Below are 19,263 nucleotides of genomic sequence, written 5' to 3' on the forward strand. Positions count from 1 at the left end.
TCCAGGTCCCCAGCAGGGTCCTTCCCCGCTTAGGACCCGCGTGACAGCTGCTCTTCCCCTCCGCAGAATACGGGCCCCCAGTCTCTTCTCGTGGCTGGTTCTTTCTCACCGTCACATCCTCACGCGTCGTCTCCTCGGGGAGACTGTCCTGGGCACGCGGCCGCCCACCGCACTTTCTCTTCTCCCCTCTCCCCTGCTTGATTCTTCCTGACGCCCACCGCTGTCTCAAATTATCCTGTTTACTCTTTTTTTAATTGAAGTATTGTTGATTTACAGTGTTTCAGGTGTACAGCAGAGTGATTCAGTTATACATACATACATACGTATATTCTTTTCAGATTCTTTTCCATTATAGGTTATTACAAGATTTTGAATATAGTTCCCTGTGCTATACAGTAGGTCCTTGTTGTTTATCTGTTATATATAATAGTGGTTCTCTCTCTGTTAAACCCAACTTATCCCTCCCTGCCCTTTCCCCTTTGGTAACCAAGCTTGTTGTTGTCTGTGAATCTATTTCTGTTTTGTAAATGAGTTCATTGTATCAGTTTTTAGATTCCACCTGTGAGTGATATCATATGCTATTAGTCTTTCTCTGTCTGACTTATTTCCCTTAGTATGATCATCTCCGGTTCCATCCATGTTGCTACAAAAGGCATTATTTCATTCTTTTTTATGGCTGAGTATTATTCCATTGTATATACACAGACAGCATCTTCTTTATCCATTCATCAGTCGATGGACATTTAGGTTGTTTCCATGTCTTGGCTATTGTGAATAGTGCTGCTAAGAACATTGGGGTGCGTGTATCTTTTTGAATTAGAGTTTTCGTCTTTTCCGGTTATATGCCCAGGAGTGGAATTGCTGGATCATGTGGTGACTCTGTTTTTAGTTTTTTTTAAGTATATTCCGTTTACATTTTAACTGTGTTTCTTACAGTGGAAGCTCTGCCTTGACACCCATCCTACACTATATCCCCAGAATCTAACTAAAGAGGACTTGGCATATAGCAGGTGGTCAAGACACCCTGTCTTCTTCTTTTTTTTGGCCACGCCATGCTGTTTGCGGGATCTTAGTTCCCCAACCAGGGATCGAAACTGCGCCCTTGGCAGTGAAAGCGCAGAGTCCTAGCCACTGGATCGCCAGGGGATTCCCAACACCCTGTCTTCTTGACCACAGAATCATGCTAACTAAGATTTGTCAGACCCTTTACTGCTGCAGAAAGAGCCTTCATGTGTATTCAGCTGGTGTCGGACTGTGATTTCTTCTCTGCCCGCCTCTCACTAGCCTGAGGGCCTTGGGAGCGAGGATGATAACGCTGGAGACCTCAAACTGAGCATGTGCCCATCGTCATTTCACGTAATCGCAGTCACGTTCCACACATTGCTTTTGTATTTTCTGCTCTTTACCTAACATTACAAGGTGTGCGTTTTCCTGATTGTTCTTATTTATGATGCTGGATCACAGCAGCGTGGTTTAGTGGCCGACAGTATCCTCACTAGGTCGAGTGAGGAACTGGGGAAAGAAGGAAACTGGGGGGACCTATGAAGCCTTGTTGACCTGATATCACTCACTTGCCCCCGCTCCTTTCCCCACCATCCAATAGAAAGTTCAGAAAAAGGACTGGAAGCAGGCACTGAATAAGCCACTTCCGCTATCTACTTCTCCACCTCAAAGCCCCGCCATTAACACACACACCCTACCCACACCACAAATTCAAGGACTGCGTTGTCAAATAGACCCCTCAGTATGACCCCATAGAGCATTCCTAAGGATCAGCTGAGATTTGTCTGGGTCAAGGTCCCATAATATCTCCTCACATAGTTCCTCACTTCTTACTACCCTAAGTTCTCACACTTACCAAATCACAGGACAGTTACTATCTTGGGTGTTTTCTCTTGTGAGGAACTGATTCCAGACACATCCCGTGGTTGACATCCTAGCACCACTGACTGGGAAATGTATTCTATCGTGTTTGCCTTTCTAAGCACTTGGATCAGGTCCTCTGGGGAAGATGGTGCGGTCTGATCCTGTGTTTCCCCAGAACTTTCTTTGGGCCAACTTACAGTTTATTCTTATATCCACAAGAGATCCACAATCCTATTTCTTTGCCAATTAAAACTGCTTTTTCCTCACTTATTTTGGACTTGGCTGTTGTAGTTAGTTGGATCAGGTCTAAGAGATTTCCCAAACCAGCTATATTTATATTCAACATTTTAAACTTACTGGATGGAATGGCCAGAAGCTGATGTCATTATGAACAGTTTCTAAGCATTAAGGGCATTTTTACTGCCCCGAAGAGAGCTGAAGAGAGCTTCATTTAGCTGGCCTAAAATGAAGAGGGCAGATACGGATAATTTTCTTCTAGAAAGCAACCGTGTCTTACGGGGTGAAAAAGAAAAGCATTTACATCCTCAGCATGTCATTTCCATGAGCTCTGGATTTAGCAGGTGCCCACAGGTACAGACGGGAGTTTGGAGAGGAGAACTGAGGTGTCGGGCCAGGTTGGGGAGCGTACAGACCCCAGGAGGAGAGGAAGGAAAGGTCAACAGAGAGAAGAAAATCCTTCCACACTGGCGTGTTCTCACTAAGGTCAGCTCGCCCATGCCACTTGGTAACTATTTGCCCACCATCTGTCCTCCTTTGCTTTTGCTGCTTTTCCAAATCTGGAAAGATCAGATGAGAGGAGAGTGCTCCCCAATTTGACCCCGGCTCTAGAGACTGCGGTCTTAAACATGGCAGGCCAAGCCATTCCTTACGGGACCTGGGCTCCTGGAAGCCGGGGCTGGCTCCCCCTGGGCCAGAATGGCAGCCTCCTCCTTACTCATGGAAGGTGTCAGCTCCCGCCTTCCTCAGTGGCCACTGGCTGTCTCTGTGCCGCTGCTTCTGCAGCCAGACCCTTATGGGGGCGGCAAAGGGCAGCACGGCGACTGGGGCAGGGAGGGCGGTGGAGCGAGTTGGCCAGATCTGGGTCTCCGTGCCAGCCTCACCCCATCTCTAATGTGAAGTCATAGAAGACCTTCCTCGTAGGGTTATTGTGAAGAGAACAGGAGATAACGGTACACAAACTGTAAGTTCACGTCCCATCCCCAGCAGGGACAGCCCTCCACCTGAGGGTGTGAGGAGAGATGCAGAAAAGCCTTCTGGTCACCAGGCGCTAAGAGAAACTGCGAAGCGCGTGGTGGTCTGCACATCAGGGTGTGTTTACTGGAAGTACATATGATCCAGGGACTCCTTCGGTCAAGACCTGGAACCCCTGACGCCGTCTAGGAGAGCGATTCTGTGGACGCTGCTCCCACTGGAAATGATGGAGATCAACAACAGCAACAGTGAGGGGAGCAAAGGGTGCCAGACGATCTACCGGGGTGGCAGGGGGCACCAAGCAGCACGGTTGGTAAGCCTTTACACTAGATCACCGGCGTGCAGCCAGTGGAGCCTGAAGTGAAACACCGTGTCATCGGTCTCTCGGTCATTGATGGTTATTCATCAGCCAGTCGGCCAACAGCTGAGCAGTGTGCTTAGCAGACGTGAGGATGGAACGGACTCTCTGGAAGGCCACGTGGATCTTGAAGGTGGGGAGACTGGGTCTTAGCTCAGTTCCACTGCCTGCTGGCCAGGTGACCTTGGGCAAGTCACATTAGCCCTGCTGGCTTCCGTTTCCTCTTCCGTAAAGTGAGCCTAGGAATACTTCTTTTTCATGGTCGTCAGAAAGATCACATATTTGAAAGCACTTAACTCTGTTCCTGCACATAACAGGTGCTCAGAAATGGTGGTTTCCTTTCTTGAACCAAATTCCAAGCTCTTTTTGCTCTAAGGCCTGCTGACTCAGTTAGTTTTATAGACAAAGGTGAATCACGACAGTTTTTACCTGAAACCGAGGTTTTCTTAGCTCTGACTGTGCATGTTGGTGAACGCCCTGTGCATCCTCCCACCCTCTCCCCTCCCCGTCCTCCTTGAATGCTCGGCATGGAAACTCGTGGGTGCTTTTGAACAAGAGGAGCTCAGCTATTTTCTTCCTCTTCAGCCTTCTTCAACTTGAGGAATCACCATATCCGGATGCCACCGTCTTCCCGGGCCTCTGTGCTGCCAGGGTCTCCCTGTGGGTTAAAGCTACACTGGGCTCCATGCAGCGCGTGGAAGAACACCTCCGTAGCAGTCCGCCTGGACGCAAAGGTGGTGCCACTTCTGGCCCGATACCACCCAGGTTCAGTGTAATGTCTCGGTCTCCCTGCAGAGAACCTGAGTTCACAGGATCTGGGCCAAATCCGGGTGACTAAGGCTTTGGAACTGGGCCTGCCTCATCCACAGGCCCACACCTCTGCCCTCGAGATGCCCCAGTGTAGGTTCCAACTGGACCCCCTCCTTGGTGATCAGCAGATCTACTGACAGGCATTCTTAGGGATGCCTCTAGATTTCCTTCAGATCATCCACCTGATTACTAGCCTGGGTCAGAAGGGGGCCTTTTGTTGAGGAATGTAACATTTCTAAATGGACTCCTGGGAAGGTACAGATGCCATGAGGCAGCCAAAGGCCGTGCACGAGAGTTACTCCCTTCCACCCCGGATGCATTCAGCAACTCATGGAAGACGCCCACGGGCCTGGATGCAGAGCAGCTTGTGTTCATACAGTCTTGCTTTAAATGTGGATGTGAAAGGCAGCTCAGGAAATTTCTGGAGACACCCAGAGTGAGCGCCAGGTGGAAAGCGGGGAGGGACTGCCAGATTCCATCACGCCGACCAGAGGTTCTTCCCAGATTCCAGCCTGGCATCAGACGGCAAGGGGATAGCGTGTCTCGATATGCAAGGGGTAGAAATGGCTTTGAAGTAACAAAAACCTTAACTGAAGAGAAGACAAAGTATATGTTAAGAGAACAAAATAAAGGGGCTCGATGGACGGGTTTATTTTTGAAATTGAAACGCTCTGAAGTAGAGTTGTCATCGTTACCTGCTTGTTTTTACTCGTATTTATGAGATCTGAAGGCCACGGAATTAAAATAATCCTCCCGTGTGTGAAGTGTGTGTCTGTAACAACAAGCACCGGGGAGCACCTGGGCCACGCTTGCTCTCGTCAGCTCCGTCTGCTGGGTTTTTTCTGGTCTGTCCGTGTTGCCCGGGCCTGTCTAGAGGAACTCACGATTAGAAAACTAAGGTTAACTTGGCGGCGGCGTGCCACACACATTCAGGATCAGGGAAGAGACAGACACGTATTATTACACACTCGTAACAGAGGCCGGCGGCCTGCCTGTGCCTGCCTCACTCACGGCTACGGAGCTCCACACGTGAAACCATTTCCAACCAGAGACTCTGGCAGCGGAGCTTTCACGAGCTGCAGGAGGACGATGCTGTGAGTCAGATTCATGGGCATAAACTCACAATGTATCACGATGATACGAAGTAAAGTACATTCTGACTTAACGCGTTTTTAAGGCCTTTGCTGAGGAATGTTGGCACCAGGCCTGGCTTTGTCCCCCGGTGGCCACTGTGCCCCGGGAGACCTAGTCTCCCCTCAGCTCCCCCAGGCACACTGGGGAGGCTGCCAAGTTCAGGCTCCTGTCATTACCGAGGGCTTGAGATGGCTTCTTTTGGTAGTTTGCATTTGGGAAGCTAAAATCCGGAAAGGAGCCAGCCCACACTCTGTCCTGGACGGTGGGTGTGTTTAAAAAAAAAAAAAAAGCCATTACCTTACAATTTGTGAGCCTGGTGGGAACGTGAGGGACAATTCTGCAGGACACCAGCCTCTCCTTTCAGTGTTTTGGTTACACAGTGATTCCTGAATGCTCATTGACACAACCCACGTTCAAGGGGCTGTAGCAGAAGGTTGAATAACCCAAAGTCCATCATCTGCTTTTTCATATCCCCTCAATTAAACAGAGATGGAGGAATTGTCTTTCCAAGTTGATCTTAATTCTAAGCTCAAATTCCCAACCTTTTTATGGTGTTTCCCTTAAAGATCCCAATGTTTTGAATGGATGCCTGTCTACCAGGTGAACTGCATGTATTTAGTATAATTCATGTTTCCATTTTGATTGACTTTAGCCATCCAGCTACCAGTCAGATGTCTTAGGAGCAGGAACAATGTGAGGCAGGCATGGCTTAGTTTTCAGGAAATGGACACCTGCCATTTGATGTTTTGAAATAATAAAATCTACTCATGGACTCTTAGAGGTCCAGGAACCTCTGCTATAGAACGTTATTGCAAAATAAAATTGTTTCCTTGTCTTGGCTAATGGAAGTGACTTCTAATGAAAATATTAACTACAGGAGGAAGGTACTGTGTTGACACTCTTCGCTAGTGTCCTCTTGCATTATTTATTTTCTTAGAGAGTCACTGCAGTGCTCGCTCTTGACTACTGTCATCAGAGCCACGAGAAATTCTCCAGCAGTTGTTCAGCCGTGAATTCAGTATCTCAGTGGACAAGTGTCACTTCCCCTCCTGCTTCATGAAGGACAGGTCTCAGGGTGCCCAGAACGTTCTCTGCTTAGGTAACTCAGAAGAGGAGGAGGTGGGATGACTTTTGAGCAGACCCACAATTTGCTGTTTAACAAAGTTTAAGTACTGAGAAAATAGAAGGGTAAAGGCCACACTGTCTGATAAATACAGTGGGATGTTTCTAAAAGAAGGTCGGTACCCATCATAATTTATAACCTTTGGTGGCCAAAGAGGAGCCCAGACTCTGGGAGAAAGGAGTAACTCATTCCAAAGGATTATTTCAAAGTCATTTAAAATCCTAACATTACAAGCGTGACTAATCCTAGGAAATTGGTGTCAGAGGGCAAAATAATTTAGCAAGGCAAATTTAAAGTCTTATCTTTTCAAAAATTATCCAGACTTATCTTTACTGATATCTCATTAAAAATCCAGTCAGACCTATATACCAAGTAGGGCATGAAGGCTTTCCTAGCTGTTTTTCCATTTCCCTGTTGAAGGACATCTCGGTTCCTTTTTCTTTTTAGTGATTTTTGAATAAAGCTACTACAGACTTTTGCACACAGGTTTTTCGTGTGGACATAAGTCTTCATTTCTCTTGGGCAGATACCTAAGAGTACAATTGCTGGGCCGTATGGTAAAACTACGTTCAATTCTATAAGGAATTGCCAAAGTGTCTTCCACCGTGGCTGTACCATTTTGCATTCCCACAGCAATAAATGAGAGTTTCTGTTACTCTGCATCCTGGCTGGCCTTTGTTATTGTCAGTTTTATGAATTTTAGGCATTCTAATAGGTGTGTAGTGGTATTACATTGTAGTTTCAATTTGTGTTTCCCTAGTGACAAATGATATTGAGTATCATTTCATGTCCTTGTTTGCCATCTATAATACCTTCTTTGATGAAGTGTCTATTCAGATTTTCTGCCCATTTAAAAAATTGTGTTATTCTCTTGCTGAATTTTAAGAGTTCTTTATATGTTCTGGATAAAAGTCCTTTATCAGATATGTGATTTGCAAATATTTTCTCCTAGTCTGTGCTTTGTCTTATTCTCTTATCAATCTTCTACAAAGAGCAAAGGCTTTTTAAAAATTTTTATTGATTTATTTTTTAATTTTTTAAATTGAAGTATAGTTGATTTACAATAATGTTGGTTTCAGATGTACAGTAAAGTGATTCAGTTATACATACATATGTATATATCTGTATTTTTTATTCTTTTCCATTATAGTTTATTGCATGATATTGAATATAGTTCCCTGTGCTATACAGTAAATCCTTGTTGTTTATCTATTTTATATATAGTAGTGTGTATCTGTTAATCCCAAATTCCCAATTTATCCCCCCCGCTTTCCCTTTGGTAGCCATAAGTTTGTTTTCTATGTCTGTGAGTCTGTTTCTGTTTTTAAAATAAGTTCATTTGTACTATTTTTTAGACTCCACATGTAAGTGATATCATATATTTGTCTTTCTCTGACTTACTTCACTTAGTATGATAATCTCTAGGTCCATCCATGCTGCAAATGGCAAAATTTCATTCTTTTTATGGCTGATTAATATTCCATCATACATATATAAAGAGCAAAGTTTTTAACATTGATAAAGTCCAATTTGTCCATTTTTTTCTTTCAGAGATTGTGCTTTTGTGTTGTATCTAAAAACTCATGAACAAACCCAAGGTCTCATATCTTTTCTCCTATATTTTCTTCCAGAAGTTGTATAGTTTCACATTTTGCATTCAGATCCATGATCCATTTTGAATGTTTTTTTTTTTTTTTTTGGCCATGCCTCACGGCTTATGGGATTTTAGTTCCCAGACCAGGGATCGAACCCAGGCCCTCGGCAGTGAGAGCGTGGACTCCTAACCACTGGACCGCCCAGGAATTCCCTTGAATGATGTTTTATTTGAGGTATTAAGATATGTTCCTAGGGTCATGTTTTTGCATATGGATGTCCATTTGTTCTAGCATCATTTGTTCAAACATGTTCCCCCATTCAGTTACCTTTGCACGCTTGTCAAAACTTTGATACTGTTTGTGTGGGTCTGCAAAAAATCCTGCTGGGGTTTTGATAGAAACTGCATTAAACCTATATTTTGGGAAAATTAATATCTTTACTATATTGAGTCATCTAATTCATGAACACATTCTATCCATTTATTTAGTTTTTTAAAAATTTTTTCAGCATTTTATAATTTTTAACATATAGATCCTGACATATTTTGTTAATTTATATCTTTGAAATTTGTCAGAACTTGCTTTATGACCCAGCATGTGGTGTATGTTGAAAAGTTTCCATGGACATTTGAAAAGAACATATATTCTGCAGTTGTTAGATGAATTTTTCTATATATGTCGATTAGGTCAGGTTTGTTAATCTTGTTGTATAAAACGTCCATATCCCTTCTGATTTTCGTATGCATGTTACTGGGAGAGATTGAAAAATATCCCAGAATGATTATGGATTTGTGTAACTCTCACTTTGGTTCTGTCATTTTTTTGTTTTACAGATTTTGAGGTTGTTATTAGGTACGTTTAGAATTTAGACTTGATATATCTTCCTGGTCAGTTGATCTTTTTTTTTTTTTTAATTAATTAATTTATTTATTTTTGGCTGTGTTGGGTCTTCGTTTCTGTGCGAGGGCTTTCTCTAGTTGTGGCAAGTGGGGGCCACTCTTCATCGCAGTGCGCGGGCCTCTCACTGTCGTGGCCTCTCTTGTTGTGGAGCGCAGGTTCAGTAGTTGTGGCTCACGGGCCTAGTTGCTCTGCGGTATGTGGGATCTTCCCAGACCAGGGCTCGAACCCGTGTCCCCTGCATTGGCAGGCAGGTTCTCAACCACTGCGCCACCAGGGAAGCCCAGTTGATCTTTTTATAAATATGATATGTCTCTCTTTATTCCTAGTTATAATTATTGGCTTAAAGTCGACTTTGTCTGATATTAGCTATACCAACTTCCTTTGGTTACAATTTGTGTGGCGTCTCTTTTTTCGTTCTTTAAACTTCAGTTGCTCTGTGCTCTTATATTTAAGGTATGTTTGTGAGCATCGTGTAGTTGTGTTTTATTTTGGTTATATCTAATCTAACAATGTTAGTTAATCTTTTATTTGTAGTACTTGGTAAATTTAGATATTGATATATTTGGGCCTACATTTACCACATTACTCTTGATTTCTGCTCTGTTTTTCCTTCCCTCTTTGGGTTTGGGTTTGTTTTGCTCTTTTTCTAGTTTCTTAACATGAAAGCTTGGATTATGGATTTGAGACGTTTCTTTTTTAATGCAAGTATTGTACTATAAATTTCTCTTTAAGCACTACTTCAGCTGCACCCCACAGACGTTGATATACTGTATTGACATTTTCATTCAGCTCAGAATCATTTCTGATTTTCCTTGGGATGTCCTCTTTGATCCTTGGATTATTTGAGTGTGTTGTTTAACTTCCAAGTGATTTGGAGATATTTTTGTTATCTTTGTTATTTATTTCTAGTTTAATTCCATGATGATCAGAGAATATAATTTATATGATTTCAGCTCTCTTAAATTAGTAAATATTTGTTTTATTACCCAGAATATTGTATACCTTGGTGAATGTTCCTGGATTCTCGGGAAAAAATGTAAATTCTGCTGTTGGTGGGCTTCGTGCTCTACGAATATCAGTGAGATCCAGTTGGATGACGGTGTTGTTCACCTTTTCCATATCCGTGCTGATTTCTGGTCTGCTCATCCTATCTGTTACTATAAGAGTTATTTGAAGTCTCCAGCTACAGCTGTGGACTTGTCTGTTTTTCCTTTCAGTTGTATCAGTTTTTCTTTATGTATTTTAAATTCCTGTTGTTAGATGCATACACATTTATTGTTTTATCTTCTTAGTGAGAGAACCCTTTTATCAGGATGCTATGTCTTTATTTATCCCTGATAATTTTCTTTGTTCTAAAGTCTTCTTTGCCTGATATTAATACAGCCACTCTAGCTTTCTGTTGATTCCTGTTTGTATGGTGTAGCTTTTTTAACCTTTTACTTTAACCAACACAGGTTGAAGGTGAGCCTAGAAGTTCATAAATAATTTTATGGGGTTGCTTTCTTGAGCTCTTCCCTGTTATTATCTCCCCAGTACTTTCTGGCTCCCTGGGTCTCCCATTTTCTGTCTGGCCACAAACTGCTTAACCTCCACAACTGTCATGTCGGGGCCAAACATTGTGAGAACAGAGAGAGAGAGAAGAGTTTTGGCTGTTGGCTTCTGTTGCTGCCACCACTGCCACCACAGAATTGCCTGGGGCCTGGGGCAAGAGAGAACTGAGGAAAAGGAAAGGGGGGTTCATCTAATCTCTCTGAGCTTTTCCAAGTTTCCTTTCCCATTCCTCAAGCCTGGCTTCTCCTGGGGCTCTCTCGTGTGCCCCACTTCTGGGGTTTGGGTGTGTTGAGTTCAAGGTGGTCTGTACTGGAGGGAGAGGGGAGACGGCGCTTCGGTTTCAGGGTCCTTCCCCAACCTGCCAGTGTTGTTTACTTTTCAGTGTTCTGAGAGAGCTGCGCTGTGCATCCTGTTCAGGCTTTACATGGAAAGGGTGGCATGTGCTTTCTCTGTCTTTCCCAGAACTAGAACCTCTGATTGATATTATTTAAAATTTTTATTTTCTAATTAACTCATATTGATAGAACAACAGTTGATGTTGCTAGTAAGAGTTCAGGTAAGTGGCCAAATCACATAGTTTTCAATGAATTCTCTTGGCTTTGTTTATGCTTGCATTTATGTCAGCTGCACACAGTGCTATTCTCGTCTCTCCCTTTGATCACATAGTTTTCTTCTGTTTGCACCTTCCAACTAGCCTCGTGAGTGAATGTAGTCTTGTTATCTCTTTGCAACTTGGAGCACAGCCTCTTACCCACGATCCCACGGTAGGGCTGGTCAGGGCAGTGAGTCTGGATGTAGCTCAACTGAGCTGTATGAGGCAGGGTTTTGAGAAAAATTAGATGGGAATCCTCGCTGAAGACCCTTTCAGGGTAAGTTTGTGCTTGCTTCAGACAGAATTGAACTACAGCAGCCTTCTGAACTCATCAAGTGGGGTGTAATTTCAGAACAAATTTATACACAGCTCTTTTAAGATGCAAATCTTTGCAGAAATTACACCTGATGCAGTCGAGCTGGCAGCTGGGGTGTGGCACACTCAGGAAGCAGGATAGGGTCTCAATGGAGGTGCACATTCCTTCACGTGCAATTCAGAGGCCACATTAAGGTCTAACTACCCCTGTGACCTTCCTATCACCATGAGTGATTGATTAAGAAATATTCAGCCTCTCCCTGAGAACTACAGAGATGATAATCCAGCCCTGGTTGCTATGATCAAGTGGAAAGACAGAAAAAGGTGGGGACAGCCGCGGCCAGCCTGGTTCCAGCCTCATGTGGGGTTAGGGTCAAGCTCCCTGTGTACTGCCGTAGTGGTCCCTTAATGTCGCTAAGCTTCAGTCACCTCATCTATAAAACACACTACATGCTTACCTTGCAAGGTGAGGCTACTGAAAGGGATAAGTGAGAAAACGTACAGGAAACTGCAGAGCCTTCTGAAATGTGAAGTTCCATACAAGTGTTTATTAGAAAATATTTATTAAATATCAAAGATAAAGATAGGACATGAAAGGTGAATTAAGAGAAACAGTCTAACTGCAGAATCAAGGTTCATTCCTGAAGTCTTCTCTGCCTCGCAGGGCATGGACTCGTTTTACCGAAGGGCTGAATTAGGAGGTCTCCAGGAGCCTGGGCTGGGTCAGCACCTATCCGAGTCCCTTCCAGCCCTGAGAGTTGATGATTCTGCCTCTGGTGCCCAAGTGTCCCTCCTCTGTGTCTCCCGGGCCGGTGGCCGTTGGCAGAGGCACACTTCCCAGGGTACGCGGGTGAGGGTGTGACCAGTTTGATTCCTAGTGCCTCTTTCTTTTCCCAGGCTCCTGAGATCACGGGAGCCCAGCATCATCCTTCTGTCCATATGAAAGAGGTTGTGTCGGGCTTGGGACGCATGGGCCCACTGGGTCCCGGAACCGACAACTGGAAAGTTTGTTCACCCGTGATCTGCTTTAACTGAAATGTTCAGGCTTCCAGAACACAGACCCTCCTGAGGGACCGACGGGAGGCACCCCATCCTCCCCTGGCGCATCTCCAGCTGCAGCAGACTCCTTCCTGCTCACCCCAAGGGTTGCCTCCGTGGTCAGCAGTGCACTGGGGCTCAGCGCTTACTGCCCAATAGCACTGGTGGCCTGAGACTCAGGGTGCCCGTCCAACGGATCATGGGTCAGGGATGGGCCAGCCGACCGCTTTCCTCTCCCTCCCTTGCAGATCACCTCCAATGAGAAGCACCTGGAGAGCCTCAAGAATTCGGGCAGCCTCCTGCGGGCTCTGGAGTGGCTGGCTGCGGCTGGGGGGTACGTAGGCCCAGGAGGGCTGTGGGAGGAGCAGCACAGAGCGTACCTGGGCTCAGCAAATAGCCTGGCATTCCTTTTCTCCGCTCTTCTTTCTTCCCCCGCCCCCCGGTTTCGCCTACACACCAGGGACCGTCACCTTCCCGCCTGACACTGCCCACTGAGATCCCTCCCTCCCAGTGTGGGATGGGCCACTCTGCCCCCCCACCCCCCAGGAGTCTCCACTGTGGAGGCAGGGAGAGGTAACGGGAGGGAGAAAAGAAGAGCATCCCAGCCCTGCAGTGCGGGGAAGCCGTATTCCCATCTACAGATGGCGACGGGAGCGGATTATGACCAGGTGGGAGACCTGATGAACCTCATGAGAAAAGCAGTACCTGTGTGTGCACACGTGCCCCCCGCAGCAGCCTGGCCAGAGGCCCCATTACCACCACCTTGCAGAGGGTCTGGAGGCCCACTCTACAGCCCCGGCTGCCGTCAGAGGGAAAACTTTAACACCTAGAACAGTTTGACACGGAGAAGCTGAGGTTAGGTCAGCCTCTCAGTCCTCAGCTTCACAGTCAGTACGTCTAGAGCATCCTGGAAGTGAGGTGCCGAGACCAGGACGGCCGTGTCACCCGGAACACGCTGCACCCTGTGGAGGGAGGAACCGGCCTCTCTGCCAGCCCCCCGGTGACGCCGATACTGGTGTAGTGAGGGCGCTGGGAGGGTTCTTGCCGTTGCCGCACACACCCCTGCACTCCCTGGAGAGGCGGTTCCGGGGTTGGGGGGGGGCAGGTAGGGCTGACGAGTCATTTAAAATGTTAGTGCCACGTGACCAGAGAAAAATGGCATGGGAATAAAGAGAGAACTGCCCCCAGGTATCCACCCTTTAGGCAGCCGGTGTGCTGTGTAATGGCTCACTGCATGTGACAGTGCCAGGGCCTGGCAGGTGGGCTCTGGGGGCAGTTCAGGGGCTTGATTAAATGACTCGGGTGAGTGCCTTGTCCCCAGAGCTGAGGGAGGCGGCCGGAGGGCGTGGTGGCCCCTGAGCTGCAGCTGCTCTCCCTGCCCTGGGGAGGAGGCCCCACCTGCTAAGGGGTACCTGGCCTTCGCTGGGTGTGCGGGACGCGGGGTGGTGCACGGCATTCCTGGTAGTTTGTTTTCAGGGCCACAAGGTTCTATGGAATCTGCTTCCTGGTGTTTGGGGTTTTGTATTAGTTGGAGGAGCATATGCGGCTGAGGTATTGCTGGGAAGGTGAGTCTGCGAAGGCTCAGCTCCATGCAGCCTTGTTGTATTAATCCTGGATTGGGTGGGGAGGGGACAGCGCCTCCTGGCCTACCCCACCCCCTTTACTCTGTAGCTTAAGCCAAGGATGTCAGTTCTTACCCGTGGTTACTGTGAGCTGAGGGGAAGGACGGGCTGACTTTGATGGGAGGGGCCCCTGCTCAGCCCGGTGGCCCCTGTGGTGTGTGAGGCACGGACACTGGCTCCCCGGGCTGGGCCACAGGCCTTCCGCTAGACTGGTTTTTGTGAGGAGCAGGTGATGACCATACCTGGGGACCCTGGGCTTGTGCAGACAGCTGAGATGAGGCCCCTGTGAGCAGAGCAGATGTGTGCTGGCAGAGGGTGGGAGAGCCACCGGGAGGCATGGACTTGAGTGGGGAGCTGCTGAGAGCCCTTCCTCTCCACGGCCTGCCTGTGTGGGACTCCCCCGCCCCCCAGCTGGGTCCGAGGCCGGTACATCTTCATGCTGTACCAGTTTGGGAGCGCTGGACCCAAATTTGGACCAAGCATGTGAAAACGAGCCTCCCTGAGGCTGGTGGCCTCTTCCATACCCACACGTGTCACTCCAGCAACTAACACGTCTACACCAGGCAGATCTCATACTGGCCGACAGGCTGCTGCTCTGAAATTGTCCTGTTCGGGCTTTGTTCGGATGGCCCCACCAGAAAAAGGGTTTCTCATGTTGACAAAGAGTGACTGGATGGCAGCATTCTCAGTTCTGATGGGGCCCTGCCAGGTGGGTGTGTCCTCCTTGCCGGTCACTGGCCCCCAAGGGCTGCTCTGGCAGGCGGAGCGGGCAGCACGGCTCCACCCGGGTAGCCTGGTCTCAGCCGGGAGCAGGCCAAGTTCAAGTGCATTCCCTCAGCCCTCAAAGGGGCCTTTGATGCACAGAGCAGGAATGCATGGCACCATCTCCGACCACAGTCCTGTCCCCCTGCGACCCACCTCTTTTATGCAGCCCCCTGGCATTTGGCAACAGCTGTATTTCTGTGTAGCGAAGGGTGTGCTATCAGCTAATTTTATACTTCAAGGCACACTGCTGTGCGCCATTCTTTTCTTTGGTGACAGTTGTTAAGGCACAGGTTTAAATGTGTCTCAAACAAGTTGCTCCAATAACGAAGTTTCCATTTGAAGCTCTTAATTGCACATCCACACCTATGAGAATAAGAAACCCAAAGCTTCTGGCTGATTGGCCAGGAAGGGGCAGCATGGAGCAGGGAGTGTCAGCAGCTGGGATCTTTGCTGGATGGCACAAGTCAGCTGCAGGCAGGCGCCGGGCAGGCTCACTGTGGGCCTCGGGCCAGCAGGCTCTGGCTGCCGTCCGCCTGACTTGCCCTCACAGCTCAGCATCGGTGCACCTGGCCAAAGTGAGCTGAGACGTCAAGGGGTGGGTGGCAGGGCCAGTGCTGAGCCCCTGTGGGACTGTGGGCTTCGGGGTCCTCACCTCATGGCCCTGGAGCCTGCAAACGCTGTTTCTGCTTCTCAAGATGATGCTAGGGGCAGCTCTGGGAAGCAGCTGGTCCATCAGGTACTCGGGTGCAAAAGAGGCCAGCCCCTTTGGAAGACAGAGCATTTTACCCTGGGGATGCCTAAATGTCTCTACTTTGGTTTTTCTCACAGTTCGTCGGCCAACAGTGCAGTGGCTTCCTTGGCCCTGGAGATCCTCCAAGCTGCTGGACACTAGGCAAGAAGGCATTTAGCGCGAGCCCACTCTGCGGCACCCACCCTCAGCTACACACGTTCACCACGTGGCACCTACAGCTCTATTTGGATCTAATAAAGTCAGCTGAACCCAGAACCTCTGGCTGAGATGATCTAACTCCAGACCCTAGAAAACCCACTCAGAATGGACCTCCTCAGTGCATGTGTGATGCATCTGGGAACCCCAGGTTTGCTAGCTGTTCTCAGAATGCTCTTTCCCTGTGTGGGCCAGGTAGGCCTCTGCTAAAGCCTGCACTGCCTGTGCTAGTCTAGGCCTGCCAGCGTCTATAAGCATCTTGCTTCTCTGGAGAAGATTTAACAGGCTAGGCAGGAATGCTCTCCCAGCTACAGCTCCAGAGCAAGCCTTTGGAAGTTATAGTCTCTTCTCTTCCTCCTACTTTTACCTGCTTGGCTTTTCTTCATTTCAGGGATGAAGTGATTCCAAGAATCTTGGGGAGAACTGGGCAAGACTGCACTAACAGGAACAGGTGGTTAAAACTTTGCCTAAAGGAATGCAAAACGCTCAAGGAATGCTGGCTTCCTTGAAGATCTGCTCATCTAGATGGGATGATGGCATCAAGGTAGAATCATACCCCCAACTTCTACCAGTGACCCCCCTTATCCTCGAAGCCTTTCCGGCTTCTTCCTCACACATATGCCCTTAGTGCCCCCTGTGTAAGAGTCAAGCCTGTGAAAATACTGGGTGGACACTGTGGAAAGGGGCTGGGACTGTTGTACTGAGGGAGGGAGGGCTGGACCGTGGGCAGCTTGAACCAGGTGAGCAAGTTGAGAACATTCCTTGGCCTCCTCTCTGGGTCCTCTGTTTCCCCACCTGCAGAATGAAAGGGCTCGACTAGATCAGTAGCTGCAGTGCTCTGGGCTGCTTAGAGAGGGGATCTGCCCCTTGACACACACTGCCTGAGCCCAGATGGGCTTCTGTCCCAGGCAGCAGCCCCTATGTGGGAGGAATGGGCGGGGGACGCAGAAGCGGGAGGCACAGGGGCACAAAGGCGGCCCCACACCTACTGCATCACGGGAAGCTGGGCACACTGTCACCAACAGGCCCACTTTGCCGCGGTGATCTGGGTAATGTGCCAGCTTCCATTTGGCTTTGTAACAAACACAGCAGCTCCGTGCCCGCCTCCGTCAAAGGCGTGGATGTCACTTACTTTATTTAAACCTCACCACCTGCCAAGCAGACCTTCTTATCTCCATTTCACAGGTGAGAAAACTGAGGCTCAGAGGAGCCAGTCCACTTGCCCAAGGCCCCACTGCTGGGTTGAACTCGGGACTAGGACTCCGCAGCCTGTGTGTCTGCCAGTGGGATGTCCAGAGTCGAGCTGAGTAGCAGGGCTGTAAGGGGGAACCCCACCCAGGAGCAGGCAGTGTCCTCTGCTCTCATAGCCTCCTAACTGCCCACAGGAAGTCCTGCTGGGCAATGTGCCCATCACCAGGCTGTGCACCCAGGTGGCCCTGGCCTGGCTGGATTTGTTCCTGGGGTGGGGGAAGCTGATGGGGAGCAGCTGGAGGCCTGGCCCTCAGCTCCTGTTGCTTTGCCTCTTTGGTCCAGGGAACAGGCACAGTTCTCCCTGTTTTCCCAGAAAATCTATTCTCTCCTCTTTCATTCAGCTCTTAGGGGAAGCACCCTGGAGTTCTGGACCTAGAGTCCCCCAGAAGGTATTTCAGAACCATCGAATTCGTCTTTCTCTACCCTTTTGAGTTGAGCAGGGAGGAGTCTTTGCTGCTTAAGGTGAAACAGGAGGAAAGTTTTAAAATTCCAGAACCACGTTAAGTGGACCGTGCCTGGCCCTGAGTCCCACAGCCTCGCCTCTTTGAGGAAAGGCGTATTTGAATAGGCAAGGGGCAAGGAGGAGATGTTCCCAAGCAGGGCTAGTACCCCACCAAGGGTGTTCAGCGCAGGGTGACAGGCGCTAAAGCTAGCCCACGCCAAGTTTTGCACCCTGGCATGAGGCTATGTCCTTTTTGTCCTTCTCACAAAGGTGCCTTATGAAAGCAGCAGCCCCAATCCTAATGAGCTGAGGCAGGGGACATGAGCAGTCTGGCTGAGTAGACAAGAGGGAGGCGGAGAGCAGTGCCCTTCCCTGCCCCACACGAGAGGCCCATACCCTTTTGTGGCTTCCCCAGCTCCAGTTCTGAGAAGACCTGGGCCCCAGCCACCCATCAGAGCTCTCAGGATGCTCGCAGTGACCAGAGGCCCAGACCCAGGTAACTACCGGCCCTCCTCTTCCCACCACCTCCAAGCTTTAGCTGTTTGCTAATTGGCTACATGTAGTCCGTCGGCTGAGCCCCCCAGGGATGAATGGCATCACTGAAGTTGCAGGGTGAGGGGGCAAAGGAGGCAGCAGGAGCATGCCTTGCATGGAGCGGAGCAGAGCGGACCGGCGAGTGGCTGCACTAGGCTGCCTTCTTTCCCTAACAACAGGCCCAAAGCTTTGAGACCTTGCCTCAACTTACAGCCTGAGAGTAGGTGCCCAGTGAGCTGTCCCTCTGTGACGATCTATCTGGGGTGCCTCTGGCCTGGAGGGTATCCTGAGAGGAACTGACAGTCATCTGGCAGCTAAGCAAGTGGCTCTGTAGGACGCAGCAACAGAATTTACTGACTGACGGTTCTTTGGGCTTGTCTAGCTCTTCCTGTTTCCCATATTATCATGAGATTTCCCCTATTACCTCATGAGGTTCTGAGGTCAATTTTGTGAATGCAAGGCAGCTCTTAGCCCTGTGGGACAGCTCAGAAGTGGAGGCTCTGGTGGCTAAGGCTTTTGTCCATAGTGAGCGATAGTGAGAGGACCTGGGTCTCTCCTGCCTCCACTTGAAGCAGAATGCCCTTTATTCTCCCTCCTCCAACAACAGAAAAATATGTAGAAATAAATCTCTCTGATAAATGGACTTATGCAGGGGCTGAGGTAGGAGCCTCAGGAGGGAACTGGTAGGGAAGGGGGCGGCAAGAAGCTACAAAAGCCCAAAGAGGCTTGGTCCCTGGGGAGACCTGTCTGGAGTGGGGTGGGGACAAGACTCACTGAGTTTCAGGAGGCTTTGGCCCCAACAGCCTCAAGCTTCCAGGAGGCCAAGGGAGGGAAGGGGCAACAAGCACCAGCCTTGGCCCAGAATAAGGACCAGGGCGGTGTGGAGTCTTGATGTGACCTGGAAGAAGGCTGGCCTTTCACACCTGGCCTCTGGCCTCTCAGAGGCTTGATGCTGAGGTGGCAGAGGAGGCCAGTCACCCCCCTGTAGATTACGCATGAGGTGGGGAGGTGGAGTGGACACCACACAGGACGTTGATGAATAAGAAAAAGGGAGCACTACCTTTCAGCCTCCCGCCCCCATTATTTTCTAATTGCATTTGATGGGTGTTCACTCAAGCAAGGCAAGCAGTTAGATTCTCACCTAGTAGAACAAAACAACTGCAGTGGAGCAACTCAGCTCTCTGCTGGTTTACAAACCATACGGCACGA

The 19,263-nt window shown here is 48.6% G+C and overlaps 1 protein-coding gene across 1 annotated transcript in view; it reads left to right on the forward strand.

The window, feature by feature from the left end:
- The window catches only part of ULK4 (unc-51 like kinase 4), a 513,951-nt gene extending 498,103 nt beyond the window's left edge, over positions 1 to 15,848 (forward strand). Inside the window, exons 36-37 of the mRNA XM_082664206.1 lie at positions 12,743 to 12,828; positions 15,710 to 15,848. Of these exons, the coding sequence (XP_082520332.1) occupies positions 12,743 to 12,828; positions 15,710 to 15,773 (150 nt within the window). The 3' untranslated portion in view covers positions 15,774 to 15,848. The remainder of the gene's footprint in view (positions 1 to 12,742; positions 12,829 to 15,709) is intronic.
- The last annotated feature ends 3,415 nt before the right edge of the window (positions 15,849 to 19,263 follow it).

The sequence above is a fragment of the Grampus griseus genome (assembly GCF_964374135.1).
Source record: "Grampus griseus genome assembly, chromosome: 10".
Lineage (NCBI taxonomy): Eukaryota > Metazoa > Chordata > Mammalia > Artiodactyla > Delphinidae > Grampus > Grampus griseus.